We start from the raw sequence: 22182 nt of genomic DNA, 5'->3' as shown, positions 1-22182 counted from the left end.
AGGAGAGGAGAGGAGAGGAGAGGAGAGGAGAGGAGAGGAGAGGAGAGGAGAGGAGCAAAAGATCTCACATGTGCAACAAATGACTTTTTCTCCCTGTTTTTTTCCTCTTTGTCACATTAAAAGTGAACAAAGGCGTTGAGAAGCGGTCTATTGAAAATTGCTTTCGCTCTTTTGTGTCTGTTATATTCATCACAGTGATAATCATAGGAGGACAAAGAATGAGAGGCAGAATTCATGAGACTTCAGACCGCCTCCTGGACAAAAACTGTGCATTTCAACACAGCTGTGAGAAACATGAAGAGATGAAGAGAAAGACAGTCAAGAAAAAATCCCAGGTGGTTCTATAACACACACACACTCAATTATGCAATACATTCATTTACAAAATTAAAAATAATTATCATGAAAGAGAGTCAATCTTATGACAAAAAGCAAATGCAAACAACGAAAGTTACATTTTGGGATGAAATTTATATTCAGATTATAGAAATGACAAGTCTATAATACACCACACCAACATCTCTTCTTAAAAGAGAAAGAATAAATGTGACCCTGGACCACAAAACCAGTCATAAGTAGCATGGGAATTCTTTTGGCAACAGCCAAAAAACATTGTATGGGTCCAAATGACCGGTTTTTCTTTTATGGCAAAAATCATTAGGATATTAAGTAAAGATCATGTTCCATGAAGATATTTAGTAAATTTCCTACCGTAAATATATAAAAACTTTATTTTTGTGAGTAATATGCTATGCTAAGGACTTGATTTGGACAACTTTAGAGGCGCTTCGCTCAGTATTTAGATTTTTTGCACCCTCAGAGTTTTAAATACTTGTATCTCGGCCAAATATCACCCTGTCCTAACAAACATAAATCAATGGAAAGCTTATTTATTCGGCTTTCAGATAATGTCTACATCTCAATTTAAAAAAAAAAGACCCATGGTTCTGTTGTCCAGGGTGACGAATATCCTTCAACAATGAACAAATATAAACTGGAGTTTATTTTTGTGTTGATGACATGAGAATCTCATGGAGTGATGTTTGAGTGGAGGCGTCTGAGGAGAGATGCTCGTGTGAATGAGCGTTTAAAGAGCTTCAGCTATTGAAGTGTTTGAAATCAGACTGACGTCGACAGCTCAGCAGGTTTGAGAAGACAGCTGAAGTTAAGCTTGAGATGTCTGATACTAAACATGTGTATTAGTTTTATCATTGGGTCTCTTCAGCATCCGCATGTCACTGCTAATCTCATATTTATCATCATCAACATCTTCACTCTCGTTCTAATCAGACTGATGAAATCTCTCTCACTCACATCCCAACAACACTCACATATACTGTACTGTTGGAGTATTAAAGGCTTAGCTCATGCCAAAATGAAATGTTGAGGTGGCTTTCTTTGTTCAGAATTACGGGGTTTTTTTTGGTGTTTTTTTTACATGGGCAGAGGACGGCTGCCGTCTCTTCTGAAGCTTCAAAAGGACACAAAACATCAATTAATAACTTTAAAAAATCCACAAAACAAACGAGTTCAGTGAAAAACAAACTACAATATAAATACTGTTTTACAATATACATGAATATCCATTAAACATTATTTAACAGTAAATGTCCAGTTTAGGCACAGAGAGAAGCAGGTCTAGACTTTCATCAAATAATGGGTTATATTAAACCTTCAGGACACACGAGAAACATTAAGTTATTTTATTATGCTTTTGTCTTTTTTAAAGTTTGAGAAGACTGAAAAAAAAATGATTATGTGCCTTAGTAGATTTTATGAAAAGTAATTATTAAAATATACTTAATATAATTATGTTCCTGTTTTTAACCAAGACATTGAGTTAAAATAACGTAAAAATCATGGGAATAAAATCTACTAATTTTGGTTGTTAAGATTTTAATTATTTTGTTTGAGAAATTTTATTGAACAAATTATTAAGTGAATCCAAATCAATTTTATGATGTTAAACCCATTTAAATGGGTCAAATTAAGTTTACTTATGTATTTTGTGTTGAGACTACATCAATCATTTTTGTAGATATAACTACCTGGGCCGCTGATCTGTCGTTCCCAGCATGCTTTGCATCTGACTGCATTAGGAGATTCATTTTCCAGATCAACTGCCATTCGAAGTGTTTTTCAGTGAAACTAAAGACTCGTTGGTGTTTTGTGTTGATTTATCTTTGAGATTTAAGAGAGTTGTTGTATTATTGTTCAGTTTGGGTTCTTTAAGTTGTGACTGTTGTTCAGGAGAGCGGTGCTCGTGCCTCGGCTGAGGGAGGTTATATGACATGAGTCATGAAGTGTGAGCAGTAACTGTGCTAATGCCAATATACTATATAAAAATAGTATATTTTAATATGAAAGTACCGTGAAGTTTGAGTTAGACACGTGTTTAAGTTCAATGTAATCGTTTTTTATTTGTTTACTTTAAGTACTATTTACTTGATATTTTAACAATACTACATGTATTTAATAAGTAGAATTGACTTTATTCTAGTTATTAAGTTGCACTTGAATTATAGCAGCACATTTTACTTTAAAAATATTTGTGCAAATTATTACGAGGATTTTACTAAGTCAATTCAACAAGTTATTTTTTTCAGTGTATAAAGATGTATAAAACAAACAAAAACAAAACGCCAAATGTTCTAGTCGGTCTCGACAGAGTCCAGTGATATATATTTTTTTCTCCTTCAAAACAAAACATTGATAGAGCATGCTTCTTGTGATCCGAAAACTGTTGCCGATTCTAGAACGAGAGCCGCGCGTGTTCATAAGTTCTCTCTTAACACAGCAGTTCAGTTCAGTGTGTGCTGTTGGTGTAACTAAATAACTCCGGTATATTGGTTCAAGTCCGCAGGACTGTCATGCATGCCAGAAAGTGAAGAACTGAATTAATTTGTGGGTAATATTAAGTGTTTACGGGAGACGCTAAACGCAAACACGTTCGACCGGTTCACTTAAAATAAAGAACTGGTTCGAATGAACGATTCGTCCGCGGCGTGAACTGAACAGCATCAATCATTCATCAGGCACGATGTCAGCGAGCAGCGGCATAATAACATTTGGTTTTACAAACCATAAAGAATTTATCGACAGTGCGCTTAAAAGGAAACTTTTTGCAACAAAACTGTGAAACCTGTGGGACAACATCCAATTTTGTAAGACACCTGCAAAGGCATCACAAAGAGAGGTAAGTTAATGCCATGTTTCAGAGTTAGCATTGCATTTGAGTATTTTTAGAAAGTAGTTAGTAGTTTAGAAAGTAGGGCTTCAAAATAAGATTGATCGTATTTTTATTGTCATTGCGATACGAACATGTTATTTAAAGGTACAGTGCGGGATGTTTTGTATGATCTATTAACAGAAATGCAATATAACATACAAAACTGTGTCTTTAGATGTGTATAAAAACCTTGCGTAATGAAATGTTATGTTTGTATTACCTTAGAATAAACCAGTTGTATCTACATAGGGAGCGGGCCTATCTACATGGAATTTGTTATGTTGCGCAGCCATGTTTTGTACAGTCAGCTCTAACGGACAAACAGCTCTACAGAGCGCGTTTCGTATATGTTGGTCTTCGTGTGTGTTTTTAGACGCAGCTTGCGTCATCACGGAGTTGAAGACGCACAAAGTAGTAAGTCATAGTACGGAGAGAAGGAGGAGTAGTCGTCGTCTAGCTGAAGCAACTGATTGTTCTGTCTTAGAAGTTTTGATAAAATGGTGGACCATGCGTATTGTGCACAAGAGCCGACAGAGCGTGAATCTCCGTCATCAAAGAAGCGCAAACGTGATGCTGCCAGACGAATTAGAGACAAACGGCGGCAGAAATCCAGGATAAAAATCGGTGTATCTATTACCAGATGGAAGGCACTGTTGAAAGACAAATGTTTTCAAGGCGATGCCGAAGGTGCCTGTTTTCTGCTAGACTGGTAAGATAATTCAACATTTTCAATGTTTCCACTTTTTCAATGTTTACCAAACAACTGTTTTGTTGAAACGGTAACGTTAGCATTTCATACCAATGGCCATATAACCTCCGAATAATAATGTTTTTCCGTCCCTGCGGTACGTACTCCGGTTGTTCCTGACTTTACAAAGGGGGAGACAAACGTCTACTAACTTACACCTAACTGCCTATGTCGCTGTCAGATCAAATGCTTTGAACAGCGTTGCTATTTACGATTAGCTAACTTTAGTTACTTCACTACTCTCAGCGTGTACTAGATAGCACGCAAGAAATATATCTAATTATAGAATTGTAACAGTAACTTTCGCAATAGAATACATGTTAAATGATTAATTACGTTAATATATTGCCTTACCTGCTTGTATCGCTGCTATCCGCTGTCTCAGTAGACGACATCTTTTTTTACTGTTGCGGCCTCCGTCGTCATTCGAAAGGGAGGGGTGGGCAAATGACTCAGAGATTCGTTGTAAAACTTTAATACAAAGCTAGTGGCCGCTGATTTTCAAGAACTGCGCCTTTAAGTATGGGCACCGAAACGTGCTTTTAAATGAGCCGTGGGGTCTCTGCTCTTTCTGGCAGCTCCTCTATCGAACGCACACGCGCACGCACGCACGCACTGGTTACTTTAAGTTCAAGAATGGGAACATATTCAAGTGTTTGCTGGTTATTTGTTACATTTTCTATTGGCAGAATAGGATTGTTACACTTCAATAAAAAAAATGTGAAGTTACACTTTGGCTTTGTGACTAGTGCTATACCTAAAGTAAATAAAATGACCTTATTTTAAGGTCAAATAAAATTGTCTTTTTGATCATTACAAACAATAATGAAAATGATTATCTTAGAATAGAAGATATGCTGTCTCTTGCATCACAAAAATTCTCAATAGTTAAGTATGTGGTCTTAGTCATGATTTTTTTTCTGTCTCTGTCTTGACTGTCTCAATTGGACTCGGTCTTGACTTGGACTCGAACCTCTTTGGACTCGGTCTTGACTTGGACTCGACAACGGTGGACTTGACTACAGCCCTTTCTCACACACATACACACACATACACCTTTGAAGTTTTATCTCCTGGACAGACGTGGCACACATCGGGTCATTTTAATATGAATGTGGGTGTGAAGGGAGATGATGGAGAGCGAGACGGGAAACACGGTTTCACGCAGCGCTCCACCATACAGAGGGTTAATACACACTACAGTCTTTGAAGTCTCAGCTGTGTGTGAAATGAGCTGCTACACTGACACACACACACACACATCTGGATGACTAACAAATAAATGCCTGGGTCATATTTTACCTCAAAAGTCAAAAGACAATGAGAAAATACAATTTGCAAAGCAACAAGAACACACTTTATGATGATTAAGATTTATCATTGAAATTTGGACATTTCTTATAAGAGTTTAAACAGTAGTAAGGATATTGTGTTTAATTGTTATAAAAATAATAGATGTGTCGCGTGTCGGAAGGCTGTGTACGCATGAGGTGTACGGCATCCTTCGTTGCTAGAGGTAACCCACACTTCTCTGTGTTGTCATAGCAACGTGTTACTTCCTGTTTCCTTTTCTGCCAGAATGCCCTACAAAGGACGTCTTGTTTAATTCCAAGTTGAGGGTCCTCCGTATACCGCATACTTCAGAGCAGGGCCGGCACAGCCTCTTTTGGTGCCCTAGGCAAGATTTTAGATTGCGCCCCCTAGACAAAATTAACTTAATTTTTTAAGAGCAAAATTCATATTTATTTTAATATAACATGAATTGTGATTAACATAAATAGGAAGTAAATAAATAACAACTAAAAAATATTTGTAATAAAAATGTTTCTAATTACTCACTCATTGTTTGAAAATACAGATTGATTTCTCAATAATACTGTAATTGAATATTAGAGCTCATGAAACGAATATTTAATTATTATTATTACTTAGATAAAGGTTAATAAGAAAGTTTTTTGAAACATTTTGTCAACCTCTGCAAAAATGCTGTAGGGACACAAATAAAAGTTTATTGTATTATTTGGGATTTTCTTAAATGAATGGCATGGGCTGGTCACAGTTCACTTAGTTGAAAGCAGTCAAAAACAGCACGCAGTGTCCAGTTACCAGTAAAATGGTTAAAAATAAGCAAGCCGCTCCGAGCAGGATTCAAACTATTAACCGGTGATGAGTCCGGCATGGTAAGCATGCGCGCTAACAACGAGGCCACAGGCAAGCGACGCCTGGTTGTTCCATCACAGCGAGGCACCAAACCGCTTGCAAAAACCTTTACTCATTGGGTTCCCCTTTGGTGGAATGAACTACCAGCCTCCATCCCAACTGCAGCATCCTTCACAAGTTAAAAAACCCCAGCTCAAAACATACCCGTTCCGCATTTATTTGACTAACCAATAACTCTGTATGTCTGACTGTCAAAAAAAATTTGCTCATTCTCTCCTTTGCTTCCTCCAGCTTTAATCCTCTTGTCGCATGGCCTTGTGAACTAACGCTACTGTTTAGCGTGTTGACAAAATGTTTAGATGCTCTCCTAGTTGTAAGTCGCTTTGGATAAAAGCGTCTACCAAATGAATGAATGTAACTGTAAATAAGGTAAGTTGTAGGAGCATCTCTTGAAGTCGGGGAGTGAAGTTTAACTGCCCAAATCACACTAGCTAGTTTCCGTTACACATGCATCATTAACACGTAAAGATGATTAATTATAATCGCGTCATGATGCGAGAAGCTATTTGCATGTTGCGTTTTTTGGCGCTCTCGTCTGGCGCCCCTCTGGTCATTTTGCGTCTGGGACTATAGGCTTAAAGGGACATTTCACCCAAAAATGAAGATTCTGTCATCGTTTCCTCGCCTTCGAGTTGTTCCAAATGTGTATAAATGTCTTTGTTCTGAGGAACACAGAGAAAGATATTTGGAAGAATGCTTGTAACCAAACAGATCTTGTCCCCATTGACTACCATAGTAGGAAAATCCTTTTTTGTTATGTTGAACACAAAAGAAGATATTTTGAAGAATGTAGGACAGAAAACAGTTCTAGGGCACTTTTGACTACCATTGTAGTCATCTGTCTGGTTATAAGCATTCTTCCAAATCTCTTTCTCTGTGTTCATCAGAACAAAGACATTTATACACATTTGGAACAACTGGAAGGCGAGGAAACGATGACAGAATTTTCAGTTTTGGGTGAAGTGTCCCTTTAAGTCTTGTTTGTGAAACCGGGAAAATAGTTTGTGAAAATAGTGTCTTGTTTCTTCTTTTGATTTGTGGATGAAATATACCTCTGAGAGATTCACGTCTGTTGTTTCTATACTGTACAATGTTTTATTGTTATACTGTACGAGGCCTAAAAGTAATTCACCCCCCCTATAAAAATGAAGCATGTTTTTATTACAGTAAGTGTGGTGATCATGTTTAGTTTTGTAGTAAAAGCATGGTTGATTTTTGTAAGGGACACATTCACAAACACGTTTCAGGGTAGCTCACTAAAAACGACAAACTGCACACATGTGACATGAAACACACACACATGTAGAAGTTCTGTGAGAGCGTGTTGATGTGCACTGACAGAGAAACAGGGCGCTGTAGTAAACGCTCATAACCTTCAGTCCAATTTCTCTCACATCTCACATTTATTCATCTGCACTCAGATGCCAGTTCAGTTTGTTTAAGCATTTGTTTGTCTCCAGTGTGTGTGTGTGCGTGTGCGTGTGCGTGGGTTTCTCCATGTTTGCTAGTAATGGATGTCTCTGCCTCTGTGCGATTACGCTTTTATAAGCTGACATACATGTGCCGAGTTCTTTAATGCCACTGCTTTATTGAATGTACTTCAGGAAGTGCGTATGCGTGTGTACCTGCGTGTGTGTGTGTGTGTGTGTGTGACAGAGAGAGTTGCAATTGTATTGCCAAAGCAGAAATCCCATCAAACAACAGAACCCTGGGAGAAGAGCCAGAGGCACAGATCAGAACCAAAGCCAGCTTTACCACAGACACGCTCGGCTTTAGGAGCGTAACAATTGATGGAGAGGGCGTTGTGAGATTCAGCAAACACAATAGAAGTCTGATCTGAATCCAACCCAGTGCATCCCTGCGCATACAGTACATCCCATCATGCTTTGCGAGCCACGGATGAGGTGGGCAAAAGAAAGTCGTATCCAGTGTGGAAGTGAACGAGGGGGAGATGGCGCTTCTCAAAGCGTGGAGAAAATTGAACCCCACAAATGTAAAACACTGAAACTGTTGAAAATATATAATTCAACATAGACGTATGCTAAAGCATCTCTTATTTTGAAGTTGCTTTAAATAAAAGCATCCGCTAAATGAACGAATGTTGGTGTAAATCACTGTTAAATGACTTACAGTAAGTTGTGTAGTGTGTAATGCATTAAATGTCTTCGATGTTCAGTTTTATTCTTTAAGGCAAAGACGAAGAAAGTAAGAAGTATGCACCACGCTTGCAAAGCGTTTCAATGCCAGAAACGTCAGTGGGGGGGACGCTTGACACTTGTGTAATGATGTTTTCAGCACTTACTGTAACACAACAGTGCACAGAGACAGTAAACACATTATATCAAATAAAGAAAGGATGAAAATACGATAATAATGTCACTGCCATCAGTTGTGTGTGACAGCGCACGTGATGGTGAAACGATGAGAGTCATTGCGACGAGAAAGTTGATCAGATATGAGAGGTGAAGAAAAGGAGAAAGACAAGAGCGTCGGTCTGTCAGTGAATGGACTAGACTCAATACATCATCAGACTGTCTTCAATTAAACACATCAGAAGATCCGTCTCCTGTCTCAGCTCCAGCCAAAGACACTTCTCGTTATTAATTATTAATAAGGATTCGTCGCTGGATTTGATCTCTCTGCTGTCCCTGAGAAATAACTGAGGCTTTGAAGAGATACCTTTTTTCTTTCTAACGGTAAATGCGAAACCTGAGAAGCACAAGACTTCTTGGTTGAGAATAAAGCCATGGGGCTTTGAAACGACAGAATTGATATTTCTGTGTGAACTGCTCCTTTAAGACCACACGCACACACTGCTGGGATGGGTGAAACTGGTTCACTGGCTTTGCTTTAGGCTAACATCAATAAAGGATGGAAAAATGCCACGAGCATGTTTGAGATGCTCTGTGATTTTATTTTCCCTGCGGCACAGAAACTGAAGCGTTTTCCAGGAGAAAGATGTTTCTCTTGTCAGGGGGACGCAGCGGTGTATCGTGCGTTTGTCATTCACTTTGACTCCACACTCACGGTTTGTTTATTTATATTTTAGTTGAAATAAACTGTTGAAGAACATTCTCATGTGTTTCTTGTTCGACACGACGTTGAGCGAACTCTTTCTTTAAACTGACTTCAAGCTATTTCATCCAAACTTCATTAAACTCGAGCACAGACACACCTGCAGCCATCAATGAAGCGTCCGGCCGGCGTGTGAAGAATTCATGTATAAATCTGAATTTAATGTGCTGCTGTCAGCCAGGGTTTTGAAGCGGTGATTAGCATACAAGCCTCCTACATACATCACACACCTGCACAAAAATCACCCTTTACTGCTCACAGGAGGCTCTTTGATAGCTAACAAGAGACATAACAAAAGTTCTCGCTTATGTGTCACTTAGAAATGAGCATCGTTTCTGATGTTAAAGCTGCAACCTGTCACATGATTTGGTTAAAATCAAATAAAAAATCATTTATGTAAGGGATAATGTACGGATATTGTACATTATCCCGCTTATTACACGGCTACTTGCCACATGAGAAAAAAACTGGACATGAAATGTGAACTTGAAATATTTGATTACTTATTTTATTTTAGTAAATGTATTCATTTGGCAGAAACTTTCATTATTAGCTCATTTTTTAACCGAATGCAGACCTTCCGCGAGGAAAAGCCGTTTACTTTCGGTTTTAAGGTAAGAAATTACATTCAAATGTCACAAACAATTTGGTTTAATCGTTTGTAAATATAATGTCATTTATGTTATTAAAAGACATATTTATATTTAATTTGTCAAAAAAGCTGTCAAAATGATTTGCTGCATCCGGGTTACCGTGTGTTATTAGCTTTGAGCGGTTGTTATCTGGGAATAACGGACCTGCAAATGTCATTACTGGCCAATCAGAATCAAGCATTCCAACGAGCCGTGTAATAATATGTTATATGATCCACTTTGTCAATAGAGTTTGACATGTTGCTCACACACACACGCACTCTAGTATTGCTTGTCTATCCCTAACCGTGTGCACATGTTGCCTACATACATGACTGTTGCTGGCATTTCCACCACGGGAACTTTCCCCCGGACTTTGGGGCAGTACTCGGTGTGTTTTTACTGCAGGAACCGGGATCAAAAACAAAGTTCCGGGTAAAAATCCCCCACCAGAAAGTCCCTGCCCGTGAGGTGGTACTTTTCCAGAGTTCCGGAAGATTAGGGGGTGGGCCTTGGTCATCGAATATGCTGATTGGTTGAGTTCACGATGCATTTTCATTGGTTGTCTCTGCATGCCACACCGTGTTCCGGTAAAAACAAACCACCAAGATTGTTTTCCACAGATATAAAGATTTTTTATGATTCTTTAATATTATTACGAAACAATAGCAAAGCTGTTAAGACATCTCGGCTACTGGATAAAATTCTTAATTTATAGATGTATAACTGATGTGTTTTTTGGTTTGGTTTGGTTATTAGCATTGTGCAATTTTGTACTATTACATATTGTAATTTACCCTATTGATGTTTAAAAAAAAAACATTTTTAAACGTTTGTTGCGGTGCGTGTTTGAAATAGATAACAAATATGACGGATGGAACACAACGTGGTCCAGTCTTTATTAAATGTTTTTGCTGAGGACGAAATCCAACGGGAATTGGAAACGATGACCCACAATGAAAAGGTATACTTAAAGTCGGTTATACAAGCTGGGCATTGATGAAAAAAATGATGAGTGTCTGTCACTCTATGTGACGTCATCGTTGTTCGATATTACCACCCCCTCCTGGACTGGGAGGAGCCGTCACATGCAGTCCTACGTCACGGTACTTTAGACCGCTGTGTAAACGCAGACAGCAACAGGTCTGGGGAGAAACGTGTTCCTGGGAAAAAAGTTCCTGGGACAAATTGTTCCAGGTAATTTCAGTGGAAATGCGCCTTAAGTTCCATAACAGAACTGTGGTTTCAAGAGAATTAGAAATGTTCTGTGTGTTGCAGACATCAGTTGTAGTTTAGTTGTGAGTGCTGAGCCATCACTTTGAATTATTCATGACCTCTAGCAGCGGTCAGTGAGGTCACAGTTCACATTACATCACTCCTGAACCTCTTCTTCTTCCTGTTGACTGATCTATATAAATGACTGGATGCTCATGACGTCATTACACCGAAGCTACCGCACCGCCATGTTGGTGTGCCCAAACGTTCTATTAAATTAATAGGGAGTCGTCACATATTAATGATAAAAAGTCCCCGTTTTTATATCTAAAGTCTCACGGTACATTCTTACAACGCAAAAGTCTTCAGCATGTAAACGGTTAATTATTTAAAGTCGGGAATTTTCCCGTCTTATTCGATATAGAGTTAGTTACGTTCATTTTCATGACAGTAGAGCACATATCAGACGAGCAGACTCACGAGACACCTCATCATATGACAAATGTGCTTATTCTGAAATCTAAATACAGATAAATCCAGGCTGTATATGTTCTTTAAGTCATGAAGCTTTATTTCTAAACATTTACACATTAAGGGTATAAATCGGACAGTTCATCGCGATCGATTTTTTCCACCAGCGATGCGATATTTGCCGATACATCTGAAATTTTTGCGATTCGCTTCATTTAATCCATATTTTGACATTACTAGGCTAGTTTAGACAAGCAGTTACATTTTTAATAACCCACAAATGCAACCAAAATATTAAACATGAATGTTTAATTAAACTGTTTGAAAATGGCACAATCTCTGTCTCAACTGGGACATTTACAACAACAAACTAACAGACAAACATTTTTTTAAATAAAGAAAAATAAATAATAGGGGGGAAAACTGTCACATAAAATAAAGCTTATGGTGGCAGCAGTCTTTCAACAATAGTGCAAATGACTGAGGTAGTTGTAGGGAAAAAACAAATAAGAAATAAATAAACGATAACCATACAAAGAATAAAGCTTTTAAACGTAAACGTTTGATCTGTCACACAACTTCAGATCATTTAAACAAGTGCTGCAGCAGTGGTCTCTTTTGTGAGATTTCTCTTTAACGATTTGCGTCCGACAGCAATCACGTCTTCTGCCTCTTTCGCTGTGGTTTCACTGTTACAACCGCCTTGTTGTTGCTGCATCGCATTCACTTTTTCATTCACAAGACGAAAATAAACCAAAATGCGCGCTTTGGCGGAAATGCCTAGACAGACGTTACATCAAGGAATGAGGATGCGGAGAGTGTCAAAATAAAAGGTACCTCATATCGATATTTTACGTGTGGCATCGATGCATCGTATCGTTAGAAATTTAATAGATGTATCGATCCATATCGATGTATTGTTACACCCCTATTACACATGTGCCATTACCACAGTGTGCAATACACACTCACCTTCTATACATTGATTTCTATACGTCGCTATTCTTCTGGAAACTTTTAAACACACATGTGAACTAACAACTTATCGTGCGCCTAATAAGCTGAAAAACTGGTTATTTTAGATGGTCACTTTGACTGTAAGTCATTGGCGCTCTCTGTCAGTTGGGCATACCAAGATGGCGGCGCGATCGCTTCCGGTGGCTTCACCTCCTGTCATTGGTTTAGCATTCTAGGTGCAAAAACAAGGTGTCCAAAAACACAATCATTTCAAACACACACACACACAACTGAAGAAGAAAGAGGAAAACTCAGGACAAGCCATGAAATATGCAGATGAACACAAGTTGTCATAACCTTGAAGAGATGCCCAGAACTGTGTGTGTGCTATTCATATCAGTGCCGCTGAAATCATGTGTGTGTGTAAAGCTGTACAACCGCTTATCTAAGAGAACTGACTAAAGACAGACAGAGACACTAAAATAGTAACGGTGGGTGAAGTAAAATATACAAGTGAAGCACTTTTCTATGCCCGGTTAATTCACTTCCATCAAAATAAACTTCCACAGGAAACAGAAGTGATGAAACTACACTTGATCTCTACTCATTTATCGCTGTACACATCAATACACACTGAATGAAGATTCTTTTTCAGCCAACAAACTTTGACCAGTTGAAAAATGCTTAGAATTAATTTGCAAAATGTGTGTGTGTGGGGGGTGGCCGTGGGAAAAAAATATGGGAATAAACTGGGCATGAAGACGAGAGAGAGAGAGAGACATGATAGAAAGCAATCTTGTTAGTGGGCTGCCGTAGCCCAGGGAAGATTTCCATCAGACACACACACACACACACACACACACACACACACGAGGAGGAGGAGGCATCCATTTAGAAAATGACTTTTTCTGCACATGCTGGGTCATTTAGTACTCCCTGTGACGACTCCTGTTTGGACCAGAGATAAATGCACTCGCGCAACACACACACACGCTCCTGATGTTTGTTTTAGTTTCTTTGTGGAGACTACATCATTATTGTAATATCACGTGAACTCTGATGTGTCTTGATCGTGAATTTGGATTTTTTAAAATATTTCACTAATTCTGAGTGGTCAGAGTGAATTACCAGTGTAAGATGATGACATGCCAGGAAGGTAACGTGTGTACAGCAGACTTACAGCTTTCATCTGTTGACCTCCGGTGACCAGCTGAAGAACCTTCTCCAGTTCCTTCTCTATCCGTCCGGCCCAGTGAATCATCCTGTCAGAAAACACACGATAAACACATCACAGTCAAACTCACACGCCCGTGCTTCATCGTCCATGTAGCGTACACTCCACTGAGACGTTGTGTTTTTAAACCATAGTTTGAAAGAAAACTACATTGATTAAGGTCTTTAATCTCTCAAACACCATGCAAAAGAGAACGGCGTCACCCAGACAAATATACAGTAATGATGTTGTGTTATAAACACACTGTCCTCGATAAACTTCTTAATAGACTCTTTAGGACTATGGCCAGCACAGAATGCATTTCTCGTATTTAGTGAAAAATCATTAAAAAACATCAGCATTTTGTCACAACACCATATGCTACAGCGCTCATAAAGTTCACAAAATAAACATTTTTCAACTTTAAACTATGTCTGCATAATAAACACTAAAAATCATATTTGGATTAGAAAAAAATAGGCTGATATTAAAATTCATACTAAAATAATAATACATAGGGGCATTTCCAATAATAAGCAGTAGTAAAATTCCTATGGTGTTTTTGAGCCTCACTGAATACTACAGTACACTACAGTATTTATGACAGAATGCAAAATATTATAGATACTTTTAGATTATAGAATATTATCAATACCAGCGATACAGTTTACTATAGTAAATGCTCTTCTCATATATTTTGGAAAAACAAGACTGGCTCACTCAAGTCTGTGCATGACAGTAAATATAATTTAGAAACACGATTAAATAACGCTTAGAACTGAAATAACATAGAAAAATCAGACAAGCGGTTTAACACGTCCTACACATCATCACATTATAGAGAATGAAGGCTTTAAATAATTCATTTATCTACTGTAGAAGACATTAGAGTGGGGTTTCAGCAGTGTCACAGGATCTCTGGAACAGTTTTATCTGCTGGAGTCTAATGGTCAGAGATTTGCAGCCACAGCCTGAGGTCAGAAATGAACCTTATCTGTGTTACGCAGCTTCACAGTCTCCCCAAACAAACCCTGCACACGCGCATGTGTGTCCAGCGCTCTTATCTACTAGATAAGAATGACTAAAACCTGCTATTTTAATAGCAAATTCTACAATTTTAATAGCAAAATGTATTTCGTAAAAGTGTGTGTTCCCTCTAAAATCAGAATTCTCTTCTTTAGTTTTTCATATACACGGACATCTACAGGTAAAGCATTTCATAAAGCGTTCCTTATATATCGTGCAATGTGTTTATGACTGAAATAGAACATGCAATAATAAAAATAAGCCTAGATGACAAACGAGCAGAAAGAGTTCTTAGTAAGGTGAGTTTTGCATTCACACATTCTGACACATTCTCTCGGTCGGTGTCTGGCAGTCAGATGTTGGCGACGGCGAGTGGATGTTTAAAGGACCGAATGATAAAGAAAGCTTCATGCTGACAGAAGTGCCTCCATAAGCAGCAGCAACACCCGCTAAGTGAGCCAAACGTCTGGAGATCAGAGCTCTATATCGCTACACACAGCACTAAAAGCTCTTAACACAACGAGATTCTTACTCACGAGCGGATGTGCGAGACGATGATGTCTCCAACACGAGACACTAAACATACTCCAACCTCTCAGTCCGTACATGGCCAGTGTTCATTCTGTTAAATACACACGGGTCATTCTCTGATCATACAACAACACACAGAAGAGAGAATTACATCTGTTTGACTAACAAACTCATCTCTTAAAGGGATAGTTCACCTTCAAAATGAAAATTCTGCCATTATTTACACGCCATGTCAAACCTGTATGAGTGTCTCTCTTCTGTTTAAAGTCCCCGTGAACCGGAAGTTGCGATTGTTTTTACTTCCGTATTTTGATGCATTTCTGAATGAAATGGAATTTAAAATGAGAAAAATAGTGGGCGTGGCTTTCGTCTTTCTCTGCGATTTGATTGGATGTATAAAAACAGACGTTGCATTTTGAAATGGAACAGACTGACAGTTAAAGGGGAGGAGTTAACGGATGCTCCGCCCAAGCCGTTTAAGATGGATAGTCATTACAGGACGGAAGTGCTTTTTCAGAGTTTAACTGAAGATTATGAGGGCACACAAATTTTAAAAAGAGAACGACCCACGTTGATCAACTTTTTACAATAAACGCTGCAATATTTCATGAAAAAATAAGCATTGTCATTTTGTATTTCACTGGGACACTTTAAACATTGAAAAAATGTCATAGAAAACGTTGGTGCCCATTGACTTGCATTGGTTTTGTGTCCATACAATAGAAGTCAATGGGGACCAAACATTTTTCAAAATATCTTCTTTTGTGTTTCGCAGAAGAAAATCACACAAGCTTAAAATGACAACAAGGCGAGTAAATGATGACAGAATTTTCATTTTGGAGGTGAACTACTTCGTTAAATCACGAGAAATGCCTGTAACCATAGTGACAGTGATCAGAAATATCAAGACTTTCTGTTCCTTTTTCAAAACATTAACCTTAATAAGACTTTTAAATAAGACTTTCCCAATAAGACAGAAAAATCACAGATGACATCAATGAAGTTAAAAAGAGAACAAAGTTTTGGTTAAGTCTCATATCAGATGTTTCTCCTGAGTAAAAGAGTCGGAAATGTGTCTGTCATTAGAGTTTGAGAAGAGATGTCAACGGTGTGTCAAACTGAGCTCAGATTTGTTAAGTCTGTCATCAAATGTCAATCTGATTGAAGATCTCAATATCAACTCAAACATTTCTCATCACATTTACTCAAATCCAGATTATTTGACCTCTACAATCTACATCCAGACTCTTCATGTGTCTTCACTTGTTTCTCTTTTTATTTCTCCAAAACGACTTCAAGAGAACCCTCCGAGACTAAGACGAAACTCAAATGAAAACACTCGAGGGACATCTGTAGACACAGAACGTCATAAAGATGTCATGACAGCGAGGGTTTCTTGGTCAAGCTCCATTTTTCTCTTCTACAGGAAATCTACAACACTTCAAGAGACAGACAACACACTTCATCTCACTCCCACACACCTTACAACACTCCCATAGTCTGACATTGTTCCTAACTTGTCGAAGTTTGACAGCTGGAACATTAGTGATTGACACCTGTAAAGCGTGTGTGGTTATGTGTGTATGCCCACACCAACAGACTGGAAACAAAAGAGACTCACTTTACTTCTGGAACGTGGAGTCACTCTGTGAGTGTGAACAGAAGCGTATTTAGCAGGACTGCTGCTTCATGAACGAATTATCAGACCCAACACACACACATACGCGCACGCACACACTAAAAGCTTGGTGGGCTTCTATCACTTACATCTGAAATGCTGAGCTGGCTCAAAAAAGCACTGAGATATTTACACTAACACCACAGTAATGGCACATTCAAACACAGTTTATTCAAGACTGAATAAACACGCACGCACGCTTTCACAAAGATTTCAGATGTTAACTCTCGTTAATGCAGCTTTTCACCCCACCACAGTTCTAGATCTAAGGCAGTCAGTAACGTCACGAGCATCTCTCGGTCTGTCTCCTCTATCAGCTGAGAGACACAGTCATTTATCATTGGATGATAGTAGAGGGAAAAGAAATGTCAATTTGAAATGTCAGTTTTATCTTAATGACAAGGATAGCGAGATTAGTAAAAGATTGCATCACAATTGCTACAAAGAGTTACACTGAAACACCATACAGTACACTACATCGCCATCTAAATGTGCACCATTAAAGGGACATTTCACCCAAAAATGAAGATTCTGTCACCATTTACTCGCCTTCCAGTTGTTCCAAATGTGTATAAATGTCTTTGTTCTGATGAACACAGAGAAAGATATTTGGAAGAATGCTTATAACCAGACAGATTTTGCCCCCCACTGACTCCCATAGTAGGAAAAAACACAATGGTAGTCAAAAGTGCCCCAGAACTGTTTGCTGTCCTACATTCTTCAAAATATCTTCTTCTGTGTTCAGCAGAACAAAAAAAAAAGATAAAGGATTTTTCCTACTATGGGAGTCAATGGGGGGCGAGATCTGTTTGGTTTTAAGCATTCTTCCAAATATCTTTCTCTGTGTTCATCAGAACAAAGACATTTATACAGATTTGGAACAACTGGAAGGCGAGTAAATAGAATGATGACAGAATCTTCATTTTTGGGTGAAGTGTCCCTTTAACTATTTGTATTTGTGTTCACTGGGAATCAAACTAACACAATACTCCACCTATAGAGCTACAGAACTCAAAGAGATTAAAACAAATACAGGACAATAAGCCAAAATAAAGCCAGCGTCCTGTAACATTATACAGCTGGTTATGAACGATTTAAATAAGACCCCAAAAAACGCAGTTTGACAATTGAGAGAAGGTCGACTAGTAACACAGACAGAAATAAAGGCTCACTTATATACTCTTATTTTTATTTCTCATGTTTCTCTTTGCTGCTTCTCTTTTGTCAATCATTTCCATGCAAAGCAAGGTTATTTCGGTTTACTAAAATTAAAACTCTGAAAACGTTTCTGTAAATTGAAATCAAATAAAATACTGACCAAAAATGATTGGAAAAACCTAACTAAAGGAAATTTTGAAATCTTGCCTCAAAAAATAGCACTAAAATTACATTAATAAACAAAAAAAAACTGAAATAAAAGTCAATTGATCTTATAAACAACGTAACAAAAAAAGAAACAAGATGACAAAAAGCATATACCAAAATTGCTAACTAAAATTTACATAAAAACTAAAAATCAAAAAATGAAAGCCAATTAAAAATATAAATAAAACTAAAATCAAAACTGTAATACCTCTGATGCAAAGCCCTTTGATATAACTATGTATGAAATATGCTATATATTCACTTGCCGATTTCAAATAAAATGATTTAGAACATAGAAGCTTACACTAAATTAGGTTCTGCCCGTTAATACTGTAACAATAATCATTATTATAATAAAAAAACATCTCTGTATGAAGTTTTCAGTTCTCTAGAGTTCAATCTGTAGCATTACTTATCAGAAACCTAATTAGAATTTATTGTAGTGTTGTACTTATAGGCCAAATTAATAAACGACTCCAGAGAATATCAGGAAAATTACAAAAATCAAGGGCAGGTTTCCCAGCCTGATCTCATGAGAATTCATAACTATTTTATGAGGTGGCTAATCCGTACGAATTTATACACCGTGAACGTTGCAAAAGTGTAAGATTAGAAGAAAAAAGGCCCGTCCCTAAACTTCACAGTCACTGGTGTCAAAGCAAATCACAATAAAATATACAAAATTCCACTTCGTGAAATAGCCGCTGTGAGGTTCAAACAGGTCACATGCTCATCAGCTTCTGTGTTTGTCCAGTCAATGTCTTTACCATCATAAATATGTCAACAACATGACTCTAAATGTACAGTGTGAAATCTCAAAGCAGAAGATTCTTCACTATTACTACAGCGTCAAAGCATGCCCGAACAACCTGTTGTTACGATATCAAATCTTACAAAAGATTCAAACGATCTTCTATCACAGGCAGGAAAAATGAAGAGAAGACGACCGGCTGATGTGACTTTCTTCTCTGAATTAATCATTAAAATGCTAATTCATTTATCCATTAACCGCATCACATGACCAGCGTAAAAGAGCACGCCCCACCCCAACCGCCATGCGTCATGACGCTGACCTGTAGCTCAAAAACTACAAAAAACATCTGTTGATCTGTATAAAAAATGATAAGTGAGTAAAAGCAACACAGCATCCTTTATTTTTGATATTTGAAGAGATTTGAAACTGTCTGACATTGACAGACATCATGCGTGTGTTCATCATCACGTGTGATAATCGGAAGACAAAATTTCTGCCGCTCGCCGTTGATTTTTGTCCTGGTGGTGGTCATGCTTGCTAAAGCGGTCGGGTTTGGTAAAGAGGGTTAGTCGGACACTCAAAAGCAGTGTAAAATAAGCGTTACAAATCTCTTAACTACAGGCCACAGTCCCGCCAGCAGAAAAACACACAAACAGCCAGAGCAAAAGATGCTCTTATATCAACATATTAAGAAGATTGTCTGTTATTAAGCACACGAGAGTTAAATACAGCATGAGGTACGGCTCGGATTTATCACTTTACAGACATGAGCTGGATTTTTATTACTCTACAAATCTCTCTGATAGATGTTGACAGATGAGATATGTCGTGCTGTTTGTTCTGTAAAACAATCCTTTTACTTTAAACCTCTGAAGGTTTACAACTGTTGTGTTTAACGTAGCGTAAATCAATTCTTACCGCACTGAAGTGACATTTAAACATAAAACACGAGGCTATAAAGAAGGATATGCTGATAACATCACGTAAGAGTATCATATTGAGTATTTAAATATACAGTAAATAAATATAAAATATGACACACATACTGAATAACAAAGAATGAGTTACATTACAACATCACACAACACTGCATCTTACATAACATAACGTTACATAAACAGCATGAAAATTGATGATTTCATACAGAATAAGACCAAGGAGTTAATCCAGCGAGGACTGGCGTGTGTGGGCGCGGGGAGGACAAATTCAGCCTCTGCCCCATACGGCCACACAGCTGCCATCATCTCAACACCACAACGCACGGAACCAACAGAAAAACAGCCTGAAAATCTGAAAAAAGACTGAATGGAAAGCAAAAAGTTTCCTGCTTTTTTCTCAGCGGTGCATCTTAATGTCTTATCTCAGGGACGTCAGAAACCATGCTCAGATTTGCCGTACAACCAAAGTCTACAGTAACAAGCTCAAATATTTCTCATCCAATTCTCAAGAGAAAATAAAAGATATGAGTTAGTAACCATGTTCATTTATAGCTCTGTGCATGGTTCCCATCCACTCTTGTGTGTGTGGTTGTATAACTAGAATCATGTTTGCATTAGTCTATGTTCGTTCAGTACGGCACTGATTTGTCTGTGTGTGTAAATGTGCACCGAACGGCTGAATCCACGACAAATGGATGAAGAACTGTATTATGTGTTCTATAAACCTGAATATTCTGTTAAACAAATACATGTAAGTGCAAACCTTCATCACTGTGCCAATAATGAAAATCAGAAATCCGAACAGAAACAATCAATATATGTACTGTATGTTCCACGCCTTTGAGTATTTTCATTGCTTTTCCAGGCCATAACAAAATCCCAAAATAATTTTCCGATTTTTAAAAAATAGTTTTCTGTGTTTTATATTTATAAATAGAGTGAGTTCGGGTAAATTTAGACATTTTTGACAAATTGATGAGCGTCAAAAGTCAGTTTCCCGGAATTCACCCTATATTAAAATACATTTCAAATAGATCAATATTTCAATCTGAAAATAAAAAATGTGACGAGCAATTTTACTATATTTTTTATTTTGAGTCCTTGAAACCTCCATTTCATAAAATGTCTGATTTTCCAGCAACTCCATGAGCGTCGGAACTCTGTTTTTATAATAATGCATGTTGCGTTTGACGCGTCTTGAGAAATAACTATAAAAAAAGCGCTCCGTCAACCGCGCGCGGTACTCTCCGGTCGTTAACGGATCCGCGCTCGGTAACGTGACAGCAGGAAAACAGGAAGCAACTAGAAAACGTAAAAATCACCTTCGTTCATCAATAATTGAACGAATGACCTCCTGAAGAAGTGCGCGTAACCGTATGTAAACCTGAACGCGGACAGCTTTGAAGATACACGAGGAAGAATCTGAAACGCAAAGCCGTTCGTGAGCGAGGAAAGTGGGACGCGTGCGTCGCTTAATTCCGCGCTCCTGAGGTACTTACGTGTAGTGTTGAGGAAAGCGGAGCGTCGCCGCTGCCGGTGAGGAGACGCTGAGGAACACGACCAGCGCGGTTTGCACCGAGAGGAGGCAGAATAGACCGGAGGACTGAAGATACAGCGCCATTTCCCATTAAACATTCAACAGACTGAGTGTATGAACGGAGTCGGTGGTCTGAGGCTGACGCCGAGCTGTCGACGCGGGCGGAGGAGGCGCGTTAAGATCCTAACAAGCTGTTAAATCTCGATCGGTAACGGAGGGATTCAGTGACTGGCCTGAAATGAGGCGATACAGAGACGCGCAGATGCGTTGACGCTGCTGTCGCCACTGGCGCTGACGCTCCTGCTCTTGCTGAGCCTTATTTGCGCTCTCTCTCTCTCTCTCTCTCTCTCTCTCTCTCTCTCTCTCTCTCTCTCTCTCTCTTCTTCTCTCTCTCTCTCTCTTCTCTCTCTCTCTCTCTCTCTCTCTCTCTCCTCTCTCCTCTGTCTCCTCTCTCTCTCTCCTCTCTTCTTCTCTCTCTCTCTCTCTCTCTCTCTCCTCTGTCCTCTCCTCCTGTCTCTCTCTCTCCTCTTCTCTCTCTCTCGCCTCTCTCGCCTCTCCTCTCTCTCTCTCCTCTCTCTCTCCTCCTCTCTCTG

The 22182-nt window shown here is 38.5% G+C and overlaps 1 protein-coding gene across 2 annotated transcripts in view; it reads right to left on the bottom strand.

Moving 5' to 3' along the window:
- cacna2d2a (calcium channel, voltage-dependent, alpha 2/delta subunit 2a) overlaps positions 1-21976 on the bottom strand; it is a 143255-nt gene extending 121279 nt beyond the window's left edge. For both annotated transcript variants that reach the window (XM_057337493.1, XM_057337494.1), the window contains exons 1-2: positions 21552-21976; positions 13728-13809 (exon numbers count right to left, since the gene is read on the bottom strand). In XM_057337493.1, coding sequence (XP_057193476.1) covers positions 13728-13809; positions 21552-21673 — 204 coding nt within the window. In that variant the 5' untranslated portion in view covers positions 21674-21976. The remainder of the gene's footprint in view (positions 1-13727; positions 13810-21551) is intronic.
- Between the last annotated feature and the right edge of the window lie 206 nt (positions 21977-22182).

The sequence above is a fragment of the Triplophysa rosa genome, linkage group LG7 (assembly GCF_024868665.1).
Source record: "Triplophysa rosa linkage group LG7, Trosa_1v2, whole genome shotgun sequence".
Taxonomy (NCBI): Eukaryota; Metazoa; Chordata; class Actinopteri; order Cypriniformes; family Nemacheilidae; genus Triplophysa; species Triplophysa rosa.
This window is presented reverse-complemented; position numbering and strand designations above follow the sequence as displayed.